This window comes from Oppia nitens, unplaced genomic scaffold (assembly GCF_028296485.1).
Source record: "Oppia nitens isolate AA-2021 unplaced genomic scaffold, nextdenovo-longstitch-racon4-pilon3 scaffold15_pilon_pilon_pilon, whole genome shotgun sequence".
Taxonomy (NCBI): domain Eukaryota; kingdom Metazoa; phylum Arthropoda; class Arachnida; order Sarcoptiformes; family Oppiidae; genus Oppia; species Oppia nitens.
The window spans coordinates 1,830,971-1,854,177 of NW_026533194.1; the positions used below are offsets into that span (position 1 = coordinate 1,830,971).

At 28.9% G+C, this 23,207-nt stretch overlaps 4 protein-coding genes across 4 annotated transcripts; 1 reads left to right on the forward strand and 3 right to left on the reverse strand.

Moving 5' to 3' along the window:
* Positions 1-454: 454 nt before the first annotated feature.
* Positions 455-1,985, reverse strand: LOC128963463 (zinc finger protein 62 homolog). The gene has a single exon (XM_054309974.1). It carries the CDS (start codon positions 1,904-1,906, stop codon positions 455-457), a length of 1,452 nt encoding a protein of 483 aa, XP_054165949.1. The 5' UTR covers positions 1,907-1,985.
* A 729-nt stretch (positions 1,986-2,714) lies between these two features.
* LOC128963138 (zinc finger protein 429-like) lies at positions 2,715-4,954 on the reverse strand. Its single transcript, XM_054309627.1, has one exon. The coding sequence runs from the start codon at positions 4,719-4,721 to the stop codon at positions 2,727-2,729; it is 1,995 nt and encodes a 664-aa protein (XP_054165602.1). The 5' UTR covers positions 4,722-4,954; the 3' UTR covers positions 2,715-2,726.
* Positions 4,955-5,513: 559 nt separating this feature from the next.
* Positions 5,514-7,796, reverse strand: LOC128963130 (zinc finger protein 761-like). The gene has a single exon (XM_054309615.1). It carries the CDS (start codon positions 7,613-7,615, stop codon positions 5,558-5,560), a length of 2,058 nt encoding a protein of 685 aa, XP_054165590.1. The 5' UTR covers positions 7,616-7,796; the 3' UTR covers positions 5,514-5,557.
* Positions 7,797-7,836: 40 nt separating this feature from the next.
* On the forward strand, positions 7,837-9,536 carry LOC128963163 (methionyl-tRNA formyltransferase, mitochondrial-like). Its single transcript, XM_054309658.1, has 4 exons — positions 7,837-8,523; positions 8,620-8,843; positions 8,925-9,000; positions 9,112-9,536. The coding sequence occupies exons 1-4, from the start codon at positions 8,004-8,006 to the stop codon at positions 9,534-9,536; spliced, it is 1,245 nt and encodes a 414-aa protein (XP_054165633.1). The 5' UTR covers positions 7,837-8,003.
* Positions 9,537-23,207: the final 13,671 nt, after the last annotated feature.

Genomic DNA, 23,207 nt, shown 5'->3' on the forward strand with positions numbered 1-23,207 from the left:
AAATTAAATATAAAATGGATTTCCTCAACACAATATTACAAACATTTCAATCAATTAATTTCAATTATAATTAAATCAATTTAATAAAAAAAACTATACGTTTTTAAAATTATAATTATATAGGAATTGTTTTTAAAACTATAATTATATTTTTTTAAATCTACATTTCATACACCATGAAAAACAAACCAAAAATAAAAATCATTATTTTTAAATTAAATATTTTCTTATTCACAACAAAAAAAACCGACAAAAAAAATATAATTATAAATATGTTTTTTGTGTAGATTTAAAAAATAAAAAATTTTTTTTCACTATTATTACATTACAAATAATTCATTAATTGATTTATTAGAAAATAAACTAAAAAAAAAATAATATTATTATTATAATAAAATAAATTACAATCATTATTGTTATTATTATTATTATTCAAAAAAACAATATCTATTTATCAGATTTTTTTGGCCACAAATTGGTGAACATTTTTCTGATGTGTTTGGAAATTATTTTTCGAAAAAAATTCTTTACCACAAAAGTGACACTTATGTGACTTAACATTCAGATGTCGGTCCATATGTTCTTTGAGTGCAATCTTTGCCGGATACGATTGGTCACATTCGGGCCACGAACACCTATAGATCCGATCGTGTCGATGCCGATGTCGTTTCAGGTCACGTTGGGTAGCGTACGCAAGACAGCAACCGTCGTAGTCGCACCTGTAGGGCCGGTCGGCCGGATTAGTTAGTTCGTGTGCTTTGATTCGGTGTTGTTTGAGTTCCCAATCGGTATAGTAGCGCATCTGACAGCCGCCAGTAGGATCCGCTGAACAAACAAACGGTTTGATACCCTGATGACGATTCAAGTGTATGATCATCTCCTGTTTGGTTCCATGGGCCGAACATCCTGGCCATACACACTGGACCCGTCGGTAGCGTATCTTTTTGTGTGCATCACCGCTGACGCCGGTAGCCTCCCGTTTGGCCCGTACTCTGGCAACTGTACGATCGTGTCGGCGCCGGTGTTGTTCCAGACGCGACGGATCCTTAAACGACTTGTCGCAGCCGTCGTAATCGCATCGATGTTTGCCGTCGTTTGTATGCAATACCCTATGTCTCAGCATTGCATCCTTGGTTTTGTAGGCCCGACTACAGCCTTCCCATTGACAACGAAACGGTCGTTCATCCGAATGAGTTACCCGACGATGTTTGTACAGTGATCCGGCATTTTTGAATCGTTTACCGCAACCATCCACTGGACAATCGTAGTCTCGCTGATCGCTATGCGATTGTTGATGTATTTTCAATAGTTTTTTATTGCCAAATGTTTTATCACACGTCGGACACGAAGTCCTTATTGTTGTCGTTGTTGTTGTCGAAGAACTCTTCCAATTCTTTGTCTTTATTGTCGTCGATAATCGTCGTCTAATTTTACCGATATTTGGCTTGAAATCTGTATCTTCATTACCGCCACCGCCATCGGGGGTAAACTGTTCGTCCATTGGCTGCCAATCATTGCTATCGTCGGCGGCGGCGGCCATTGATTTGTCTTCGTGTTTGACCACAACATCCTCTTCTTCTTCATTATCATCGGTGGCGGCAATCAATCGATCGGTAAACAGCCGTAAACTTTGGTCACTTGTTGTTGTTGTCGATGTTGTCATCTTTGTCCGCCACTCGCGACTGTCCACCTCTAGTGACTCGTAGATGGAGTTCAGGTCATTAAGTTTGGCTTCGTTGCCGACATTCTGGTCGCAAATACATCGATCGCGGAAATCGGTAGCCAACTGTCTAAATTGGTCGCACAGTCGGACAAATCGATGGCATAGCCGTAGTTCGCCGACCAGTCGCTGATTTTCGCGGGACAACTCATCGAATACATCTTTTACCGATAATCTGCTGGCCATCGATGTTGACCACCGATAATGTCTTAAATTAATTAATTGATTGATTGATTGATTGATTGAAATTAACAAAAAAAAATTAAATATTAAAAAACATAAAAAAAACTTTTTATTATTATTTTTCAATACAAATATTGTTTGTCAATATTGTGTTGTCATTGGAAACCGTAAACAATGATTGTGTAGTACATGTTGTATAGGGATGTTATCATTGAACTGATAGAGGTGTGTGTGTGTGTGTATGTGTTGTGTATTTTAAATTTTTTTTTTAATTTTAAATTTAAATTTACACTAAAATTACCCAGATAATTATCTGTTTAAAATCAAATATATTAATGTAACATGGGTTAATTTATATATAAGTTTTTATTTAATTTATTTTTTTTAAATAATTTATTCAAGATAATTAAGTTATTTTTTATTAAAAAAATTTACAATCAATAAAATTATATATATATAATTTTTTAAAGTTATATTACTGGTAGACAATTACAAAAATAAAATAAAATTTTTAATTTTAGTTTTTTAAAACAAAATAATTGAATGAATACCTAAACAACACATAAAAAATATATAAATATATATAAATACTGTATATATTAGATAATAGTTTCCATTTAAATTATAATAAAATAAATTAAATATTTAAATTAAATATACCGTAAGTTTAAGATTTTAATAGTAGACTTAAATTATATTGTAATGTAATATAATAATAATAATAAATCAGTTAATATTAATTAAAAAAAACAATTCACAAAAAAAAATAAATAAAAATAAAATAATTAACAAAATTATTAATAATTCCACGATTGTGTTGTCATTATTTAGTGATTACCGGTAAAACATTATCATCGTTAGTGATGTTATTGTTATTATCATCATTGTTAGTGATGTTATCAACATTAGTAATGTTATCAACATTAGTGATGTTATCAACATTAGTGATGTTGTTATTATCTATATTAGTAATATTATTGGCATTTTTATTGTGCTGTTGTTGTTGTTGCCTAACATGATTGGCGTACGGTTCCCGAACTTTCGGCGGTACAAACTTGTGAATTCGGCGCATATGTGCCAAACAATTATTGCGGGTAAAAAAGCCGCGCTGACAAAACTGGCACTTATGTCGCTGGACATTCAAATGCCTGTCCATATGATCCCGCATCGTAACACTATTGTAATAGGTTTGGTCGCATTCGGGCCACGAACATTTATAGATGCGGTCGTGTTGGCGCTTATGGAGTTTCAGTTGCCTGGGTGTAGCGTAACTACGATCGCAGCCATCTGTATCGCACCGATAGGCCAACTGGTCAGCTGCTGCTGCTTCGGTGGTGTCGCCATTGCCATCAGTGGTCGGCAGCAATTTCGGGCCGTGTTCTTGTTTCTTATGTTGTCTCAGTTCATGTTCGGCATAGTATCTCTGTTGACAACCGCCCGGATCGTCGCATACATACGGTTTGATACCCTGATGACGATTCAGATGTATTTCCAATATCTTTCGATGAGCGCTGAACGAACAGCCCGGCCACAGACATTGGTGTTTGCCGTAAGTTTTTTTCGTTTCGTCGTGCAGTTCCAGGTGGCGGTCGAAACCCATTTGTGTTTTGAATGCTATACCGCATCCCTGGCGCGGACACCTAAACTGAAACTCTGTATAGTTATCGGCAGAGTGTTCCTCCCGACAGTGTTTGTACAGCGATCTGTGAACCCGAAATCGTCGACCACAGCCGTTAACTGAACAGACAAACTGTCGACTAAAGTAGTCATCGCCGTGTTGTTTCTCTTCGTGTCGTTGCAGACGATATTTATGGGCAAATGTTTTGCCGCACGTCTGGCACGTATAGCATAGCGACACACGTTTCTTCTTCTTCTTCATAATCATCGATGTCTTTTGCGATGTCGCCAATCGATTTGATTTCCATTTTTGAATCGTATTTATCTTCTTAAACAACTCACTGCTATTCTTCCTATTCTTGTTCTTGTTCTCCACTATTGTATTATTGCTGTCGTCGTCGTCGTCGTTATCTCCGCTCATGAGGTCGTCGTCATTATCTCTGCTCATAAAGTCGTCGTCGTTGTTACTATCGTTGCCGTCATTGTCATCATCGCCACCACCGCTGTGCAGCTTCTCTACGTGATCTCTATGTCTATATTTATGTTGAAAAGTTTTGCCGCACGTCTCGCACGTGTAAATCTTTGGCGGCCCTCTCTTCTTCTTCTTCTTCGTCGACAACGTAGTCGTCGTTGGCTTAGTAGTAGTCGTCGGCATCGGCTTGTCCTTCACTTCCGACGATAATATTGTTGACATTATTGACTTAATTAGACTCCTATTGGGCTTAAACTCTCGATCGTAACAGTCTTCTTCACCACCACTGGTGTCCCAATTGTCCACAAAATTGTCTTCAACGTCCATTTGTTGCCAATTGTCATCGCTTTCGTCGTCGGCGTTGTCAACCATCTCTTCTTTATGTTTAACCGGTAGTTCTTCTCCATCATCACCAACACCATCGGTGACACCAATCAACTGATTAGTTGTTTGTCTAACTTTTTCCTTACTCTTCCGTCGTCTTATTGTCAGCCATTTGCGACTGTCCTCAAGTAGTCTATCGTAGACCAGATCCAAGTTATTGAGTTTGGCTTCGTTGGCGACATTCTGGTCGCAAATACATCGATCTCGGAAATTGATGGCCAACTGTCTGTATCGGTCGCACAGTTGGACATATCGGTGACAAAACCTTAGTTCGCCAATTAGTCGGCGATTTTCTTTGGACAGCTCGTCAAACAAGTCTTCGACTGTTATTGTTGTGGCCATCATCTGTCTATCGGGTTTAGCGGTATACAACGGCAGCAGCGGTAATGTTATTGATGGTCAAAACGGCCCGAAAAAACAGCTGATCCAATGTCTATGTAATGACAACTACAGTACACTATTGAGAGTCCAATAGAAAAACCAAAACAAAACCAAAACATTCAACAAAATGATTGTTTGTTTGTCAACAATAACAGTCTATGTGTGTGTGTGTGTTGTCATAGAAACGTCGTAAACATTCATTCAATTATTATCATTAAATACTAGTTTTATAAAAACTATAATAATTTTTAAATTTATAAATTTAATTAATTAATAATAAAAAAATTTTTTTTTAAACATTTAACAAAAAAGTATTTACAAATTTTTATTTTAAATAAGTTTAAATAAAGTTTTAGCCGAAAAAAAAACAAATAAATTATATATTTTTTTTAAAAATATTACAATTATATTATGTCAATCACTATCATAAAAATCAATGTAAATTTATATTCCGGTATATTATTTTAATTAATTTTTAATTTTATTTGTTAAGGACAGGTATGCACACCAATTGGTTCGGGATTTATATTTGTTTTTTTTTAAATTTTTTTTAATTGTGTTTTACAATTAATCAGATTTTGTTTCAGATTCAGATTTCATCGGAATAGTTAATGGGATATCGATATTATGATTATCTTATAGACTAATAAATTACTTATTTTTAAGTTTATTTTTAAGTTTTTTTTTAAAAATTACGGTATGGGGTTATCATCACATACGGGATAATAGTTATGATCGATGGATAGGGATGTCTATATATATATATATATTAGCTATTAATTCATAAAAAAATAATAAATTCATTGATTGTTGTTATCATTATTAGTGATGTTATCGTTATTATTATTTTCATTAGTGATGTTATCGTTATTATTATTATTATCATTAGTGATGTTATCGACATTATTGTCATTTTGTTGCTGTTGTTGTCTAAGACGCTTAAGATTATACGGCCGACGAATTTTCGGCGGTATAAACTGATGAATACGGTTCATATGTGCCAAACAATTATTGCGGGTAAAGAACCCGCGCTGACAAAACTGGCACTTATGTCGCTGAACATTCAGGTGTCTGTCCATATGATCCCGCATCGTAACACTATTGTAATAGGTTTGGTCGCATTCGGGCCACGAACACTTATAGATACGGTCGTGTTGGCGCTTATGTAGTTTCAGTTGCCTGGGTGTGTCATAACTACGATCGCAACCCTCGATATCGCACCGGTAACTATTCGCTGCCGCCTCCGCAGCAGCCGCTACTTCCGGTGGTTTCGGTTCGTGTTCTTGTTTTCGATGTTGTTTCAGATCGTACGCACTATAGAAACTCATTTGACAACCACTCGAGTCGTCGCACGCATACGGTTTGATACCCTGATGTCGATTCAGATGTATTTCCAATGTTTTGGGAAACCCGACAAACGAACAGCCCGGCCACAGGCACTGGGTTCTGCCGTACGTTTTTTTCGCCGAGTCGTGCAGTTCCATATGCCTATTGAATCCCGATTTCGTTTTGAACACTACAGTACATCCATCGCGCGGACATCGATACTGAAATTCTGTACTATCGCCACCAGAATGGTCCTCCCGGTGATGATTGTACAGTGATTTCTTAACCCTAAATCGTCGCTTACAGCCGGGAACCGAACAGACAAACGGTCGACTAAAGTATTCATCGCCGTGTAGTTTCTCTTCGTGTTTACGCAAACGATATTTATGGGCAAATGTTTTGCCGCACGTCTGGCACGTATAGCTCAACGAAACCCGTTTCTTCTTCTTCATAATCATCGACGTCTTCTTCTTCGATGTCGGCGAACGATTTGATTTCCATTTGTGAATCGTATTCATCTTCTTAAACAACTCGCTTGTATCCACTTTTTTCTTGTTATCCATTAGACTGTCGCTGTCGTTGTCATCGAAGTCATCTCTGCCCCCCATAAAGTCGTCGTCGTTATTGTTACTATAGTTGTCATCACTGCTACCGCCGCCGACACCGCTGTGTTGCTTCAGTACGTGATTTTCATGTCTGTATTTATGTTGAAATGTTTTGCCGCACGTCTCGCACGTATAAATCTTTGGCGGCGGTCTCTTCATCGATGTCTTCCGCGACATCGTATTTATCTTCTTAAAGAACTCGTCGTCATTGTGATTATCGTTGCCCTCATTGTCATCACCGCCACCGCCGCCGCTGTGTTGCTTCAGTACGTGATTATTATGTCTATATCTATGTTGAAAAGTCTTGCCGCACGTCTCGCACGTGTAAATCTTTGGCGGCGGTCTCTTCTTCGTCGTCGAAGTCGTCCTTAACGGCTTGACTTTTACTTCCGTCGGTAATATCGTTGACTTTATTGACCTAATCTGACTCCTATTGGGCTTAAACTCTGGATCATAACAGTCTTCTTCTTCTTCTTCTTCTTCACCACTAGTGTCCGAATTGTCCACAAAATTGTCTTCATCTCCAGTTTGTTGCCAATTGTCTTCGCTATCGTAGGCGTTGTCAACCACCTCTTCCTTATGTTTAACCGGTAGTTCTTCTCCATCATAATCATCATCACCACCGGTAGCGCCAATCAGTTGACCTGAAATTGTTTGCCTATCATTTGCCGTCCTTTTTCGTCTAATTGTCAGCCATTTGCGACTGTCCTCAAGTAGTCTACCGTAGACCAGATCCAAGTTGTTGAGTTTGGATTCGTTGCCGACATTCTGATCGCAAATACATCGATCGCGAAAATTGATGGCCAACAGCCGATATCGGTCGCACAGTTGGACATATCGGTGACAAAAGCCTAGTTCGCCAATTAGTCGGCGATTTTCTTTGGATAACTCGTCAAACAAGTCTTTGACTGTTATTGTTGTGGCCATATCTGTCTCTCGGGTCACAGCGGCGGCTGCGGTAATGTTAGTACTGATGGTTAAAACGACCCGAAAAACAGCTGATCCAATGTCTATGCAATTGACAACAATATGAATGATAACTACAGTATACTATTGAGAGTCCAATAAATAAATTAAAAAAAAAAAAACAATATTTTTTGTCAACAATAACATTGTGTAAGTGTGTGTGTTGTCATAGAAACGTTGTAAACATTTATTCAATTATGTTTATGATTTAAATTACAGTAAAGCAAAACACGTGATTAAAATAAATTGTTTACAAAATTTTTTTAATTTTTTTCTGGCCATCAAATAGTTGTAATCTAATGGATCTAATGATGAATAAGTAGTTGTTTTTTTTGTGTGCCAACCATTGATGCGCGCAATGATCTACCGTTTATGCTGTCAATGTTATCGCCGATTGCTGGCCGCCGCCAATACCGTTACAACCAATGATGCCGTTATCGGCGGCGGCGTCGGCGGTAAAAGTCTACTACTTGTTGAACATGGCCTCCGACATCATCATCACCACCAGCGCAGTAGTAGTAGTAGTAGTAGTAATCAACTGTCGGTCCTATTCTACGGTTCGGATGACTTTAGTTTGCCAACACTGCGACTATTGGCCGATAACTATCAATTGGCAGCCGCCGTCGATGATGATGATGGCGGCGACGGTGGTAGTGGTCAACAACAACAACAGCGACAAGTGATCCGCCAATTGGATGTTGTGTTGAGTTCGCCGAAGAACATTATCGCCCGCTATGCACACGACCGTCAACTCACTTGCCATGAGTTTCCGTACGATTTACCGCCGACTGATGGTGTCTACGATATCGGTGTTGTCGCCTCGTTTGGTCATCTGATACCCGGACGGGCTATCAGATCCTGTCGATTAGGTATTTACCCCCACCCACCCCCGCTAAACATTTTAATTGACACTTTTATTACAACTATTATCATCACATTTTTGTTGTTGTTGTTGAGGACAACAGGTATGCTTAACATTCACGGTTCACTATTGCCCCGATGGCGCGGTGCGGCACCAGTCAACTATGCCGTACTTAATGGCGACCAGCGAACCGGTGTTACCATTATGAGGATAGCGCCCAAACGGTTTGACATCGGCGACATAGTAGCCCAGGCCGGCTATCCGGTGCCGCCGAGGATTACGGCCCGCCAGCTCAAGGCTGAGTTGGCACCGATTGGCGCCCAATTGGTTAGTGTTTTGGGTTTTTTTTGGTGTTGTCTTATTTTGCAATTACCGATAATTAAATTATTTTTCTGTTTTGTTTAATAGTTATGGGAATGTCTGTTAGATATTGACAATAAATTACTGAATAGTAGACCGCAATCAAGTTCTGGCATTACATACGGTATGTAAATGATTAAGTTTTATCAAATAGAAAGGTATGTCTATATTATAATATATTAGCTCTAATTCTATATTATTTCATCCCTTTCCTCGTCCACACGTAACTTCAAAGCACCCAAATTTGATGACTCGTACGGTCTGATCGATTGGTCAACAATGACGGCTACCGAAGTTGACCGTAGATTTCGGGCATTCATCGATTTCATTGACATATACAGTCACTGGACAGACGGTTCGCGACTTCGGCTCTACGATTTGGTCGATCCGGAACTGGTGGCCACATTTGATCTGAAGAGGTTGTCCGGGTATGACGACACTGGTCGTCCCGGACCGGGTTGTATTTATTATCATAAAAAACGTCGACTATTATGTGTGTCCAGTGCCCAGAATACGTGGTCGGCATTCGGTTCGGTAGCTGTCAAAGGCCACAAACGTATGTCTGCTCATCAGTTTAACAATGGTTTTATTAAACGACTAGAAACTAGTGTACCCATAATGTTGAGGTCGGATATGTCTAGTAGTAGTAGTAGTTTATAGTAGTAGTTATTGTATTGTTTTATTATATTTATTGATTTTTATATATATATAATTTATATATATATATAATTTTTATTATATTAATCTATGATAATAAATGTTTTAATTTTCAATAAAATTAGTATTATTATTGTTTTGTTGTTTGTAATAATCTATTTATTATAATTATTGTAATATATAAATTTTAGACAAAAAAATATTAAAAAGTAATAAATAAAATTAATAGCTAATAGTTTTTTATGTAAAATTATAATTACCGATAAATTTAATTACTGGTAATAATTTTTTTTAATTGACTATGATAATTTTTAAAAATATATATATATATATTGAATACTTAATATATTTTTTAAAAATACATATACAATTTAAAAATTTTATTTATATTATTTAATTAATATGACTATTCATAAATAAAATTAATAAAGTAAAATTAATGTTATTAAAATAATAATAGAAAAAAATGTACAAAAACATTACTAAATAGTTAAATGATATTACAAAATGTATTAATACTACTGTACTGTACATTACATTTAAATTTAAAACTAGAAATTTTTTAATTATCTAAAAAATATATTAAATATATAAAGTTGATTAATTTATATACAGTAATTTTTTAAATATATATATATAGTAATAGTTTTTTTTATAAATCTAGTTTTATAATTATTGTTTTTTTTAATTTGTTAAATAAAAATAATATAAAATAATTTTTTTTTTCAAACTAGAATTTGCCAGTTAGTATGCTAGGTGTGGCTATAAATGATCTGGCAACAATCTACAAAACTGATCTAGCTGGTATATCACTAATGTTACAAATAGCATCCATAACAACATTTGCAGCATCATTAAGTATTAATTAAATTATTAAAAATAAAAAAAATATACAATTAATTATAATAAAATACAATTAATTATAATAATTACAATTAATTATTTATTTTACATACAGGTAATTTTTTTAAATAAACATTGTTTTATAGTTTTATTAAGTTAAGTTTAAGACATCAACTATTTATATTTGTTTAAAATTATTATTTTGTAAATTATAGAGTAATTATAATTTTTATTAAAAATTGATTACCGGCAGTTAATTTTTTAATTTTAAAATTATCAATACTAACTTTTAATAATAATTATATTATATATAATAGTAAATATTGTGGCCAAATATGTTAACAAACAATTACTGAACGGTCTAATTGTTATAATATTGGGTATACTATATGCACTGACACCCAATTTATCTACTATTACCCAATTGACAATTGTCTACGTACTGAGCGTATTGTTGGGTACCGGCACCTATACATTGGTCAAAGTATGGATAGTAGAAATGTGGGACCGCCGGTGCGGGCCATACATACAGGCTATGGCTATGATAAACAGTTTGCCCGGTATATTTGCACCGCTAATTATTAAGCCATTTCTATCATCATCATCGGAAATAATTGTACTAGATAATAATAATTGTACCAGTAGTGTCAATAATGATGATGATAATAATATGACCATGTTGCTAAATAATGGTACTATTGAATGTGAGATAACCCAGATCATTATAACCGATACTACTATACAAACTCCTTATATTATTGTCGGATCCCTAATCTCATTGAGCGGTATATTAATGCTAATTGTTTTCATGTTTAGACGTTATATACCCCGACAAACAAACTATACTAATAATACTAATAATAATCAAAATGATTTAAAACAATTAAGACATACAAATATATTTAAACGATTGAGTAAACAATTAAAACGTGATTTATTTCCATCCAAATGGATATTCATACAATTGTTACTTATATTTTTGATATATTTCTTAATCAATGCAATTTTTTTCAGTGCTATCGTCTATTTCCCGACATTTTTACACTTGTATGGCATAAATACTACCCAACAAACGGCTGCAATTATGTTGACTGGTATGGGTATAGCCCTAGTAGTCAGTCAATTGACTTGTATAGGGATAACCAAACTAGTTAGGCCTCAACTATTGCTACTACTATCACTGACTACACTATTGGTTTCATCTATAATCTACCTGTTCAACAATAGGCTTACCATAATATGGTTGGCCACTATTGTAAATGGTATAGGTTTGGCACCACTGGAAGGCTGTTTGTATAGTTTAGTCGAAATGATTACACCGATTAACGATTCAATTGGTACTATATTTACATTGTTGATCTGTTTGTCCAATCTAATGGTACCCAGTTTATTGGGCACCCGTATAGAACAATCACCTGGTGTATTTATCTATTTTAATATGTCAATGACTATAGGGTCTATAGTTTTGATATTGATACTAATTTATCTAGCAACAAATTTTAATAACAATGTACATAATAATAATAATAATGAAACAACAATTGATATAGATGATGATGATACTAATAATAATGATAAAAATGATTATTATGTTTGTGATAACCAATTATAGATTACTAAATCAAATATAATAAATATTTTTTACATAATAAATAAAATAGTCTATATAAAAGTTTTTTTATTTATTTATTTATATATAATTTTTTATTTATTTTTTTGTCTATTTGTTAAAATTGTCAATAATTTTGATTTTGCTCCTAATTTATCTAGCTACATATTATACATAGCAGTGTACATAATACTGTAACATCAATTGACATTGATGATGATGATAATAAATTAATTTAATAATAATAATTATGTTAGTGATAACTAATTAAAAATATATAAAATAATGTATAATAATAATATGCTGAACTTTTTATTAAAATAATATATATATATATATATATAAAATATCTATATTTAAGTAATTGTTTTGTCATTATTATACTCTTACATAAATAATTTTAATTAATAAATGATTAATTATTATTATTTCCTTAAATTTAATTATCGGTAATGATATTTATTTATTTATTGGTACTTTACTATGATAATATATATATATATATATAATAATTGTAATCATAATATTTGTAATAAATAAATTTTTAAAACTATTTTTCTAAATTTTATCATTATTACAAAATTGGCTAGACACATTTTTTTTATATATATTATATAAATTGTTATTTATATTATTTATTATTTTAAATATTACTAGATTGTCCCGCGCAACATGTATAACTGTCCAATTCTTTTACTAATTTTAAAATATTCATCATAAGTAGTTTAAATGAGACTTAATTTGTCTATACAACTATTACATAACATAATGTAACAAAACTACTAAACCAATACACATTATTTAGTCTAAACTCTTGAAAAATTTTAGATTTTTATCTATATTTAAATTATTTTAACACAAATTGAAAATTTAATTATTTTTGCAAAAAAAATTTGCATTTGAAAAAAATTTACAAAAATTTAGCATATATATCTAACTTCCCGGTGCTCTTTGACTCACACAATGTAGCAAAATGTAAGTACACAACATCTGTCTACCTGTCCTCAAAACCTACCTGAGCTCAATATACATTTAAAATTTCTCATAGAAATAGCATTGCTTTAAATAAAAGTTTCAATTTTAATACAAATTGAAAATTTTTGCATTTGAAAAAATTTTTCAAAAATTTAGCTCAGGTAGCTAACCTCCCGGTGCCCTAAGACTCATATAATATAGTAAAATGTAATTCCACAATACCTGCCTACCTGTCCTCAAAATCTACCTGACCTCAATAATCATTTAAAATTTCCCATAGAAATAACATTGCTTTAAATAAAAATTGAAAATTTTAATACAAATTAAAAATTTTTGCATTTGAGAAAATTTTACAAAAATTTAGCACAGGTAGCTAACCTCCCGGTGCCCTATGACTCATATAATATAGTAAAATGTAATTCCACAATACCTGCCTACCTGTCCTCAAAATCTACCTGACCTCAATAATCATTTAAAATTTCCCATAGAAATAACATTGCTTTCAATAAAAAATGAAAATATAACAATACATTTTTACATTTGAATTAAAATACGGTTGTTGATGAAATGTGCACATACAGACAGACAGACAGAGACTATTATCTTAAAGTGTTATCTTGATTATTATACATAAACAATGCGTTAAATAAAATTAATTATTAGAAAGCAAATTATTTTAGTAAATTAGTATTTAAGTAATTAATTAAATGAAAAATATAATTATAACAACAATTATTTGATAACTAATACATTCAATACACATTAAGTTAAACTATAATAATAAGTTAATTGTATTAAATTGAGTAATTATATATATATATATTAATTTATTTATTTATTTTACAGTAATTATATAATATATATATTTTTAAAAATATAGTTATATCACAACCATCATAATCATAATGTCTATTACAACTACTATTAGTAAAACTAATACAAAAAGTGCCAAAATTTTGATAACATTTACTATTTTTTGTGCAGTTTTTTACAGGTTTATTATTACTATTACTATTATTATTAATCTAATTGATATAAATATTGTTTATTTTAATTTAATATATTTAAAAAAAAAATTAAATAAATTTTTCCAAACTAGAATTTGCCAGTTAGTATGCTAGGTGTGGCCATAAATGATCTGGCAACAATCTACAAAACTGATCTAGCTGGTATATCACTAATGTTACAAATAGCATCATTAGCAACATTAGCAGCATCATTAAGTATTAATTAATTATTTTTACATTAAGTTATAGTTTTATTGAGTATTAATTATAAAACATTTTTATTAATGTTATTTTCTAAAATATTGAATAATTTACAAACAATTTTTTTATAATACAAGTTTTTATAATAATAATTTTATTAAAAACTAATTACCTGTACTTGATATACTGATATTTTAATATTTTAAAATTATCAATACTAACTTTTAATAATAATTTTTATTTATTTATATAAAATAGTAAATATTGTGGCCAAATATGTTAACAAACAATTACTGAACGGTCTAATTGTTATAATATTGGGTATACTATATGCACTGACACCCAATTTATCTACTATTAACCAATTGACAATTGTCTACGTACTGAGCGTACTGTTGGGTACCGGCACCTATACATTGGTCAACGTATGGATAGTAGAAATGTGGGACCGCCGGTGCGGGCCATACATACAGGCTATGGCTATGATAAACAGTTTGCCCGCTATATTTGCACCGCTAATTATTAAGCCATTTCTATCATCATCATCATCGGAAATAATTGTACTAGATAATAACAATTGTACCAGTAGTGTCAATAGTAATGATGATAATAATATGACCATGTTGCTAAATAATGGTACTATTGAATGTGAGATAACCCAGATCATTATAACCGATACTACTATACAAACTCCTTATATTATTGTCGGATCCCTAATCTCATTGAGCGGTATATTAATGCTAATTGTTTTCATGTTTAGACGTTATATACCCCGACAAACAAACTATACTAATAATACTAATAATAATCAAAATGATTTAAAACAATTAAGACATACAAATATATTTAAACGATTGAGTAAACAATTAAAACGTGATTTATTTCCATCCAAATGGATATTCATACAATTGTTACTTATATTTTTGATATATTTCTTAATCAATGCAATTTTTTTCAGTGCTATCGTCTATTTCCCGACATTTTTACACTTGTATGGCATAAATACTACCCAACAAACGGCTGCAATTATGTTGACTGGTATGGGTATAGCCCTAGTAGTCAGTCAATTGACTTGTATAGGGATAACCAAACTAGTTAGGCCTCAACTATTGCTACTACTATCACTGACTACACTATTGGTTTCATTTATAATCTACCTGTTCAACAATAGGCTTACCATAATATGGTTGGCCACTATTGTAAATGGTATAGGTTTGGCACCACTGGAAGGCTGTTTGTATAGTTTAGTCGAAATGATTACACCGATTAACGATTCAATTGGTACTATATTTACATTGTTGATCTGTTTGTCCAATCTAATGGTACCCAATTTATTGGGCACCCGTATAGAACATTCACCTGGTGTATTTATCTATTTTAATATGTCAATGACTATAGGGTCTATAGTTTTGATATTGATACTAATTTATCTAGCAACAAATTTTAATAACAATGTACATAATAATAATAATAATGAAACAACAATTGATATAGATGATGATGATACTAATAATAATGATAAAAATGATTATTATGTTTGTGATAACCAATTATAGATTACTAAATCAAATATAATAAATATTTTTTACATAATAAATAAAATAGTCTATATAAAAGTTTTTTTTATTTATTTATTTATATATTTTTTTTGTCTATTTGTTAAAATTGTCAATAATTTTGATTTTGCTCCTAATTTATCTAGCTACATATTATACATAGCAGTGTACATAATACTGTAACATCAATTGACATTGATGATGATGATAATAAATTAATTTAATAATAATAATTATGTTAGTGATAACTAATTAAAAATATATAAAATAATGTATAATAATAATATGCTGAACTTTTTATTAAAATAATATATATATATATATATAAATAAAATATCTATATTTAAGTAATTGTTTTGTCATTATTATACTCTTACATAAATAATTTTAATTAATAAATGATTAATTATTATTATTTCCTTAAATTTAATTATCGGTAATGATATTTATTTATTTATTGGTACTTTACTATGATAATATATATATATATATATATATATAATAATTGTAATCATAATATTTGTAATAAATAAATTTTTAAAACTATTTTTCTAAATTTTATCATTATTACAAAAGTGGCTAGACACATTTTTTTATATATATATTGTATAAATTGTTATTTATATTATTTATTATTTTAAATATTATTATTATACATAAACAATGCGTTAAATAAAATTAATTATTAGAAAGCAAATTATTTTAGTAAATTAGTATTTAAGTAATTAATTAAATGAAAAATATAATTATAACAACAATTATTTGATAACTAATACATTCAATACACATTAAGTTAAACTATAATAATAAGTTAATTGTATTAAATTGAGTAATTATATATATATATATTAATTTATTTATTTATTTTACAGTAATTATATAATATATATATTTTTAAAAATATAGTTATATCACAACCATCATAATCATAATGTCTATTACAACTACTATTAGTAAAACTAATACAAAAAGTGCCAAAATTTTGATAACATTTACTATTTTTTTGTGCAGTTTTTTACAGGTTTATTATTATTATTATTATTACAAATACTAATCTCATTGATATAAATATTGTTTATTTTAATTTAATATATTTAAAAAAAAAAATTAAATAAATTTTTCCAAACTAGAATTTGCCAGTTAGTATGCTAGGTGTGGCTATAAATGATCTGGCAACAATCTACAAAACTGATCTAGCTGGTATAGCATTAATATTACAAATAGCATCATTAGCAACATTAGCAGCATCATTAAGTATTAATTAATTATTTTTACATTAAGTTATAGTTTTATTGAGTATTAATTATAAAACATTTTTATTAATGTTATTTTCTAAAATATTGAATAATTTACAAACTATTTTTTTATAATACAAGTTTTTATAATAATAATTTTATTAAAAACTAATTACCTGTACTTGATATACTGATATTTTAATATTTTAAAATTATCAATACTAACTTTTAATAATAATTTTTATTTATTTATATAAAATAGTAAATATTGTGGCCAAATATGTTAACAAACAATTACTATACGGTCTGATTGTTATAATATCGGGTATACTATATGCACTGACACCCAATTTATCGACTATTACCCAATTGACAATTATCTACTCACTGAGTGCACTGTTATGTACCGGCACCTTTACATTGGTTAACGTATGGATAGTTGAAATGTGGGATCACCGGTGCGGGCCATTCATACAGGCAATGTCTATGATAAACAGTTTGCCCGCTATATTTGGACCGCTAATTATTAAACCATTTCTATCATCATCGGAAATAACTGTACTAGATAATAACAATTGTACCAGTAGTATCAATAATAATAATAATAATAATAATAATATGACCATGGTACTAAATAATAGTATTGGATATGGGATACAAACCCAGATCATTATAACCGAAACTACTATACAAACTCCTTATATTATTGTCGGATCCCTAATCTCATTGAGCGGTATATTAATGCTAATTGTTTTCATGTTTAGACGTTATATACCCCGACAAACAAACTATACTAATAATACTAATAATAATCAAAATGATTTAAATCACTTAAGGCACTCAAATATATTTAAACGATTGTGTAAACAATTAAAACGTGATTTATTTCCATCCAAATGCATATTCATACAATTGTTACTTATATTTTTGATATATTTCCTAATCAATGCAATTTTTTTCAGTGCTATCGTCTATTTTCCGACATTTTTACAGTTGTATGGCATAAATATTACCAAACAAACGGCATCAATCATGTCAACTGGTATGGGTATAGCCCTAGTAGTCAGTCAATTGACTTGTATAGGGATAATCAAACTTGTTAAGCCTCAACTATTGCTATTACTATCACTGACTACACTATTGGTTTCATTTATAATCTATCTGTTCAACAATGGTTATACCATAATATGGTTGGCCACTATTGTCAATGGTATAGGTATGGCAACACTGGATGGCTGTTTGTATAGTTTAGTCGAAACGATTACACCGATTAACGATTCAATTGGTACTATATTTACATTGTTGATCTGTTTGTCCAATTTAATGGTACCCAGTTTATTGGGCACCCGTATAAACAATCACCTGGTATATATATCTATTTTAATATGTCAGTGACTATAGGGTCAATAGTTTTGATATTGGTCGTAATTTATCTAGCTAGAAATTACACTAACAATGTACATAATAATAATAATAATTATTATGTTAGTGATAACCAATTATAGATTACTATATCAAATAATGCATAGAAAATATTAAATAAAATTGTAAAATTGTAAATAAAAAAAAATGTATATTTAATTTTCTAATAATAATTAAGTAAATTGTATAATTTTTTTGTCTATTTGTTTGAGTTTTTTTTATTTTTACTGATTTTATTGTTTTTATCTTGATTTATGTGTTGTCCATTGGATCCATGTTTTCATTAATGTTTAAATTTTTTAAGAGATTTTTATATATATTTTTCAACTAATTTCAACAAATCAATAAACAATAATAATAAAAAAAGTTTATATATTAATTAAAACTAGATTTTCTTTTATCAATATTAATATATAGATACTGTAAATATATTTATTACTATAAAACATACAAATATTAATGTAATCTAAGATTATATTTGACTCTAATTTAATTATCGGTAATAATATTTATTTTTGTTTTTGTAGTACTTAACTAGATGATAATATTTATATTTATATAATAATAATAATAGTATAGTAATAAACAAAAATTAAAACTAATGTAATGATAAACATTTTTTTCTAAATTTTATAATTTATTACAAAATTGGTTAGACACATTTTTTCTATATACATAATAAATTGTTATTTATATTATTTATTATATTATTTATTATTATTATACACAAACAATACGTTAAATAAACTTAATTATTAGAAAACAAATTATTTTTTATAGTGTAGAAGTAATTTAATTAAATGAAAAATATAATTATAACAACAATTATTTGATAGCTAGTTTATATTATACACTAAATATTACAATTAAGATTATAATTTTTTTAAAAATACCTTATATTTTATGTATTTTAAACTGGCTATAAATATATATATATGTATAAAATGATATTTTTGTATTATTTATATTAAATATTACTAATCATAAGCAAAACAATAAATGAAATTAATTATAATACAGTAGAAGTAATAAATTAAATGATTTTGCAAAATAATTATTATTATTCAAATAGCAAATACATTAGATATTAGATTAAACTAGAAATTATTTAATTGTCTAAAAATAAGTATTAAATATATTTAATAAAGTTAAATACATTTTTAAAATATTGTATTTTTTAATTATATAGTAATTATATTAATTTGTTTTTAAAAATCTAGTTTTTATCATTATTTTCGTCATCATAATGGCTATTACTACTACTATTAGTAAAACTAATATAAAAAGTGCCAAAATTTTGATAACATTTACTATTTTTTTGTGCAGTTTTTTACAGGTTTATTATTATTATTACAATTATACTAATTTATATAAATATTGTTATTTTTTATTAATTTGATTTATAGTAAAAAAAACAAAATAAATATTAATAACTTGTATTTTTTATAAATTTTATTCAAAATAGAATTTACCATATACTATGCTAGGTGTGGCTATAAATGATCTGGCAACAATCTACAAAACTGATCTAGCTGGTATATCACTAATGTTACAAATAACATCAATAACAACATTAGCAGCATCATTAAGTATTTAATAATTGTTTATGATATCTAATAAAAATAAATAAAAATAAATATTAAATTATAGTTTTATTAAGTACAATTAATTATAATAATTACAATTATTTATAATAATTACAATTAATTATAATGGTTACAATTAATTATAATAATTACAATTAATTATAATAATTACAATTAATTATAATGGTTACAATTAATTATAATAATTACAATTAATTATAATAATTTCAATTTATTATAATAATAATAATAATATATTTAATTTTTAAAATTATTAAAAACTAATTTTTAATTTTTACAAATACTGTAACAATTAAATAAAATAAAATATTTCTAGTAAATATTGTGGCCAATTATGTTAACAAACAATTACTATACGGTCTGATTGTTATAATATCGGGTATACTATATGCACTGACACCCAATTTATCGACTATTACCCAATTGACAATTATCTACGCACTGAGCACACTGTTGGGTACCGGTTCCTTTACATTGCTTAACGTATGGATAGTAGAAATGTGGGACCACCGGTGCGGGCCATACTTACTGGTTATAGCTATGATAAACAGTTTGTCCGATATATTTGGACCGCTAATTATTAAGCCATTTCTATCATTATCATCGGAAATAACTGTACTAGATGATAATAATTGTACCAATAGTGTCAATAATAATGATGATGATAACATGACCATGGTACTAAATAATGGTACTATTGAATGTAAGATAAACCATATGATGATTATAACCGATACTACTATACAAACTCCTTATATTATTGTCGGATCCATAATCTCGTTGAGCGGTATTTTAATGCTAATTGTTTTCATGTTTAGACGTTATATACCCCGACAAACAAACTATACTAATACTAATAATAATATTAATCAAAATGATTTGACAGAACAATTGCAAACAAATATATTTCAGCGATATATTACAAAATTAAAACATGATTTATTTCCATCGAAATGGATATTCATTCAGTTGTTAGTTATATTTCTAATATATCTACTAATCTGTGCAATTGATTTCAGTGTTGTCGTCTATTTTCCGACATTTTTACAGTTGTATGGCATAAATATTACCCAACAAACGGCAGCAATCATGTCGACTGGTTTGGGTATAGCTATGGTAGTCAGTCAATTGGCTTGTATATGGATAACCAAATTTTTGAGGCCTCAACTATTGCTGCTATTATCCTTGACTATACAATTGGTTTCATTGATAATCTATCTGTTCAGCAATGGTTATACCATAATATGGTTGGCAACTATTGTCAATGGTATAGGTATGGCACCACTGGATGGCTGTTTGTATAGTTTAGTCGAAACGATTACACCGATTAACGATTCAATTGGTACCATATTTACATTGTTGATCTGTTTGTCCAATCTAATGGTACCCAGTTTATTGGGCACCCGTATAGAACAATCACCTGGTGTATTTATCTATTTTAACATGTCAATGTCTATAGGGTCAATAGTTTTGATATTGGTCGTAATTTATCTAGCTACTAATTATACTAACAATGTACATAATAATAGTACTAATGAAACAACAATTGACATTGATGATAACGGTTATAATGATATTAAAATTAATGATTATGTTAGTGATTACTAATTATAGATTAATAAATAAAATAATGCTAAATGAAAATAAAAATGTGTATTTAATTTTTTTAACAATATTTAAGATTTTTCAATATTTTTTTTTATTAACAATTCAATTGTATTATTATTTTTTTAAATATAAAATTTAAAAATAAAACTTTCATATTTACCAAATTTTTTTTATAATGAAATAAATTATATGTTGTCCAATGGATACAATGTTTTCATTAATATTTCATAAATTTTTTGAAAATATTATCCATAACATTTTTTCAATATATCAACTAATAATCTAACAGTATTTCTATTACAACATATATATAAATAAAATTAATTAATTAAAATTAGTTTCATATTAATAGCTTTGATTAATAATTGAATAGCTTATATATTGAACCGTAAATTAAAACTATTTTTTTATTAATAGATAGATACAATTAAGATTATAATTTTTTTTTATAAAAAAATCTTAATAATAAGCATTTTTAAAAATTTTATATTTATTCTAAAATTGACTAGACATAGTATTAAAAAAAAATACATATTCAGAAAAATAAAAAATTTTATTTATATTAAATATTACTAATCATAAGCAAAATAATAAATGAAATTAATTATAATACTGTAGATGTAATTAATTGAATGACTTTGTAAAAAAATAGCAACAATTATTCAATAGCTAATTAAATTAAACTAGAAATTATTTAAGTGTCTTAAAAACACATATAAAATATATTTATAAAGTTGAATATTGTTTAATTATATATTAATTGTATTAATTTGTTTTTTTAAAATCTAGTTTTTATCATTATTTTCGTCATCATAATGGCTATTACTACTACTATTAGTAAAACTAATACAAAAAGTGTGAAAATTTTGATAACATTTACTATTTTTTTGTGCAGTTTTTTACAGGTTTATTATTATTATTATTATTATTACAAATACTAATTTGATTAATTAAAAAAATAAAATAAATATTAATAACTTGTATTTTTATAAATTTTACTGAAATATAGAATTTACCATTTACTATGCTAGGTGTGGCCATAAATGATCTGGCAACAATCTACAAAACTGATCTAGCTGGTATATCACTAATGTTACAAATAACATCGATAACAACATTAGCAGCATCATTAAGTATTAATTAAATTATTAAAAGTAAAAAAAATATACAATTAATTATAATTATTTACAGTAAATATTGTGGCCAATTATGTTAACAAACAATTACTATACGGTCTGATTGTTATAATATCGGGTATATTGTACGCAATGACACCCAATTTGACAACAATCAGCCAATTGACAATTGTCTACGTACTGAGCGCACTGTTGGCTACCGGCACCTTTACATTGATAAACGTATGGATAGTTGAAATGTGGGACCACCGGTGCGGGCCATACATACAGGCAATGTCTATGATAAACAGTTTGCCCGCTATATTTGGACCGCTAATTATTAAACCATTTCTATCATCATCGGAAATAATTGTACTAGATAATAACAATTGTACCAGTAGTATCAATAATAATAATAATAATAATAATATGACCATGGTACTAAATAATAGTACTGAATGTGAGATACAAACCCAGATCATTATAACCGAAACTA

Coding starts and splice junctions, on each gene's coding strand:
- LOC128963463 (XM_054309974.1), bottom strand. CDS start 1,906: ATGGCCAGCAGATTATCGGTAAAAGATGTATTCGATGAGTTGTCCCGC.
- LOC128963130 (XM_054309615.1), bottom strand. CDS start 7,615: ATGGCCACAACAATAACAGTCAAAGACTTGTTTGACGAGTTATCCAAA.
- LOC128963138 (XM_054309627.1), bottom strand. CDS start 4,721: ATGATGGCCACAACAATAACAGTCGAAGACTTGTTTGACGAGCTGTCC.
- LOC128963163 (XM_054309658.1), top strand. CDS start 8,004: ATGCGCGCAATGATCTACCGTTTATGCTGTCAATGTTATCGCCGATTG. Junction 8,524..8,619: donor TATCAGATCCTGTCGATTAG/GTATTTACCCCC, acceptor TGAGGACAACAG/GTATGCTTAACATTCACGGT. Junction 9,001..9,111: donor AAGTTCTGGCATTACATACG/GTATGTAAATGA, acceptor GTAACTTCAAAG/CACCCAAATTTGATGACTCG.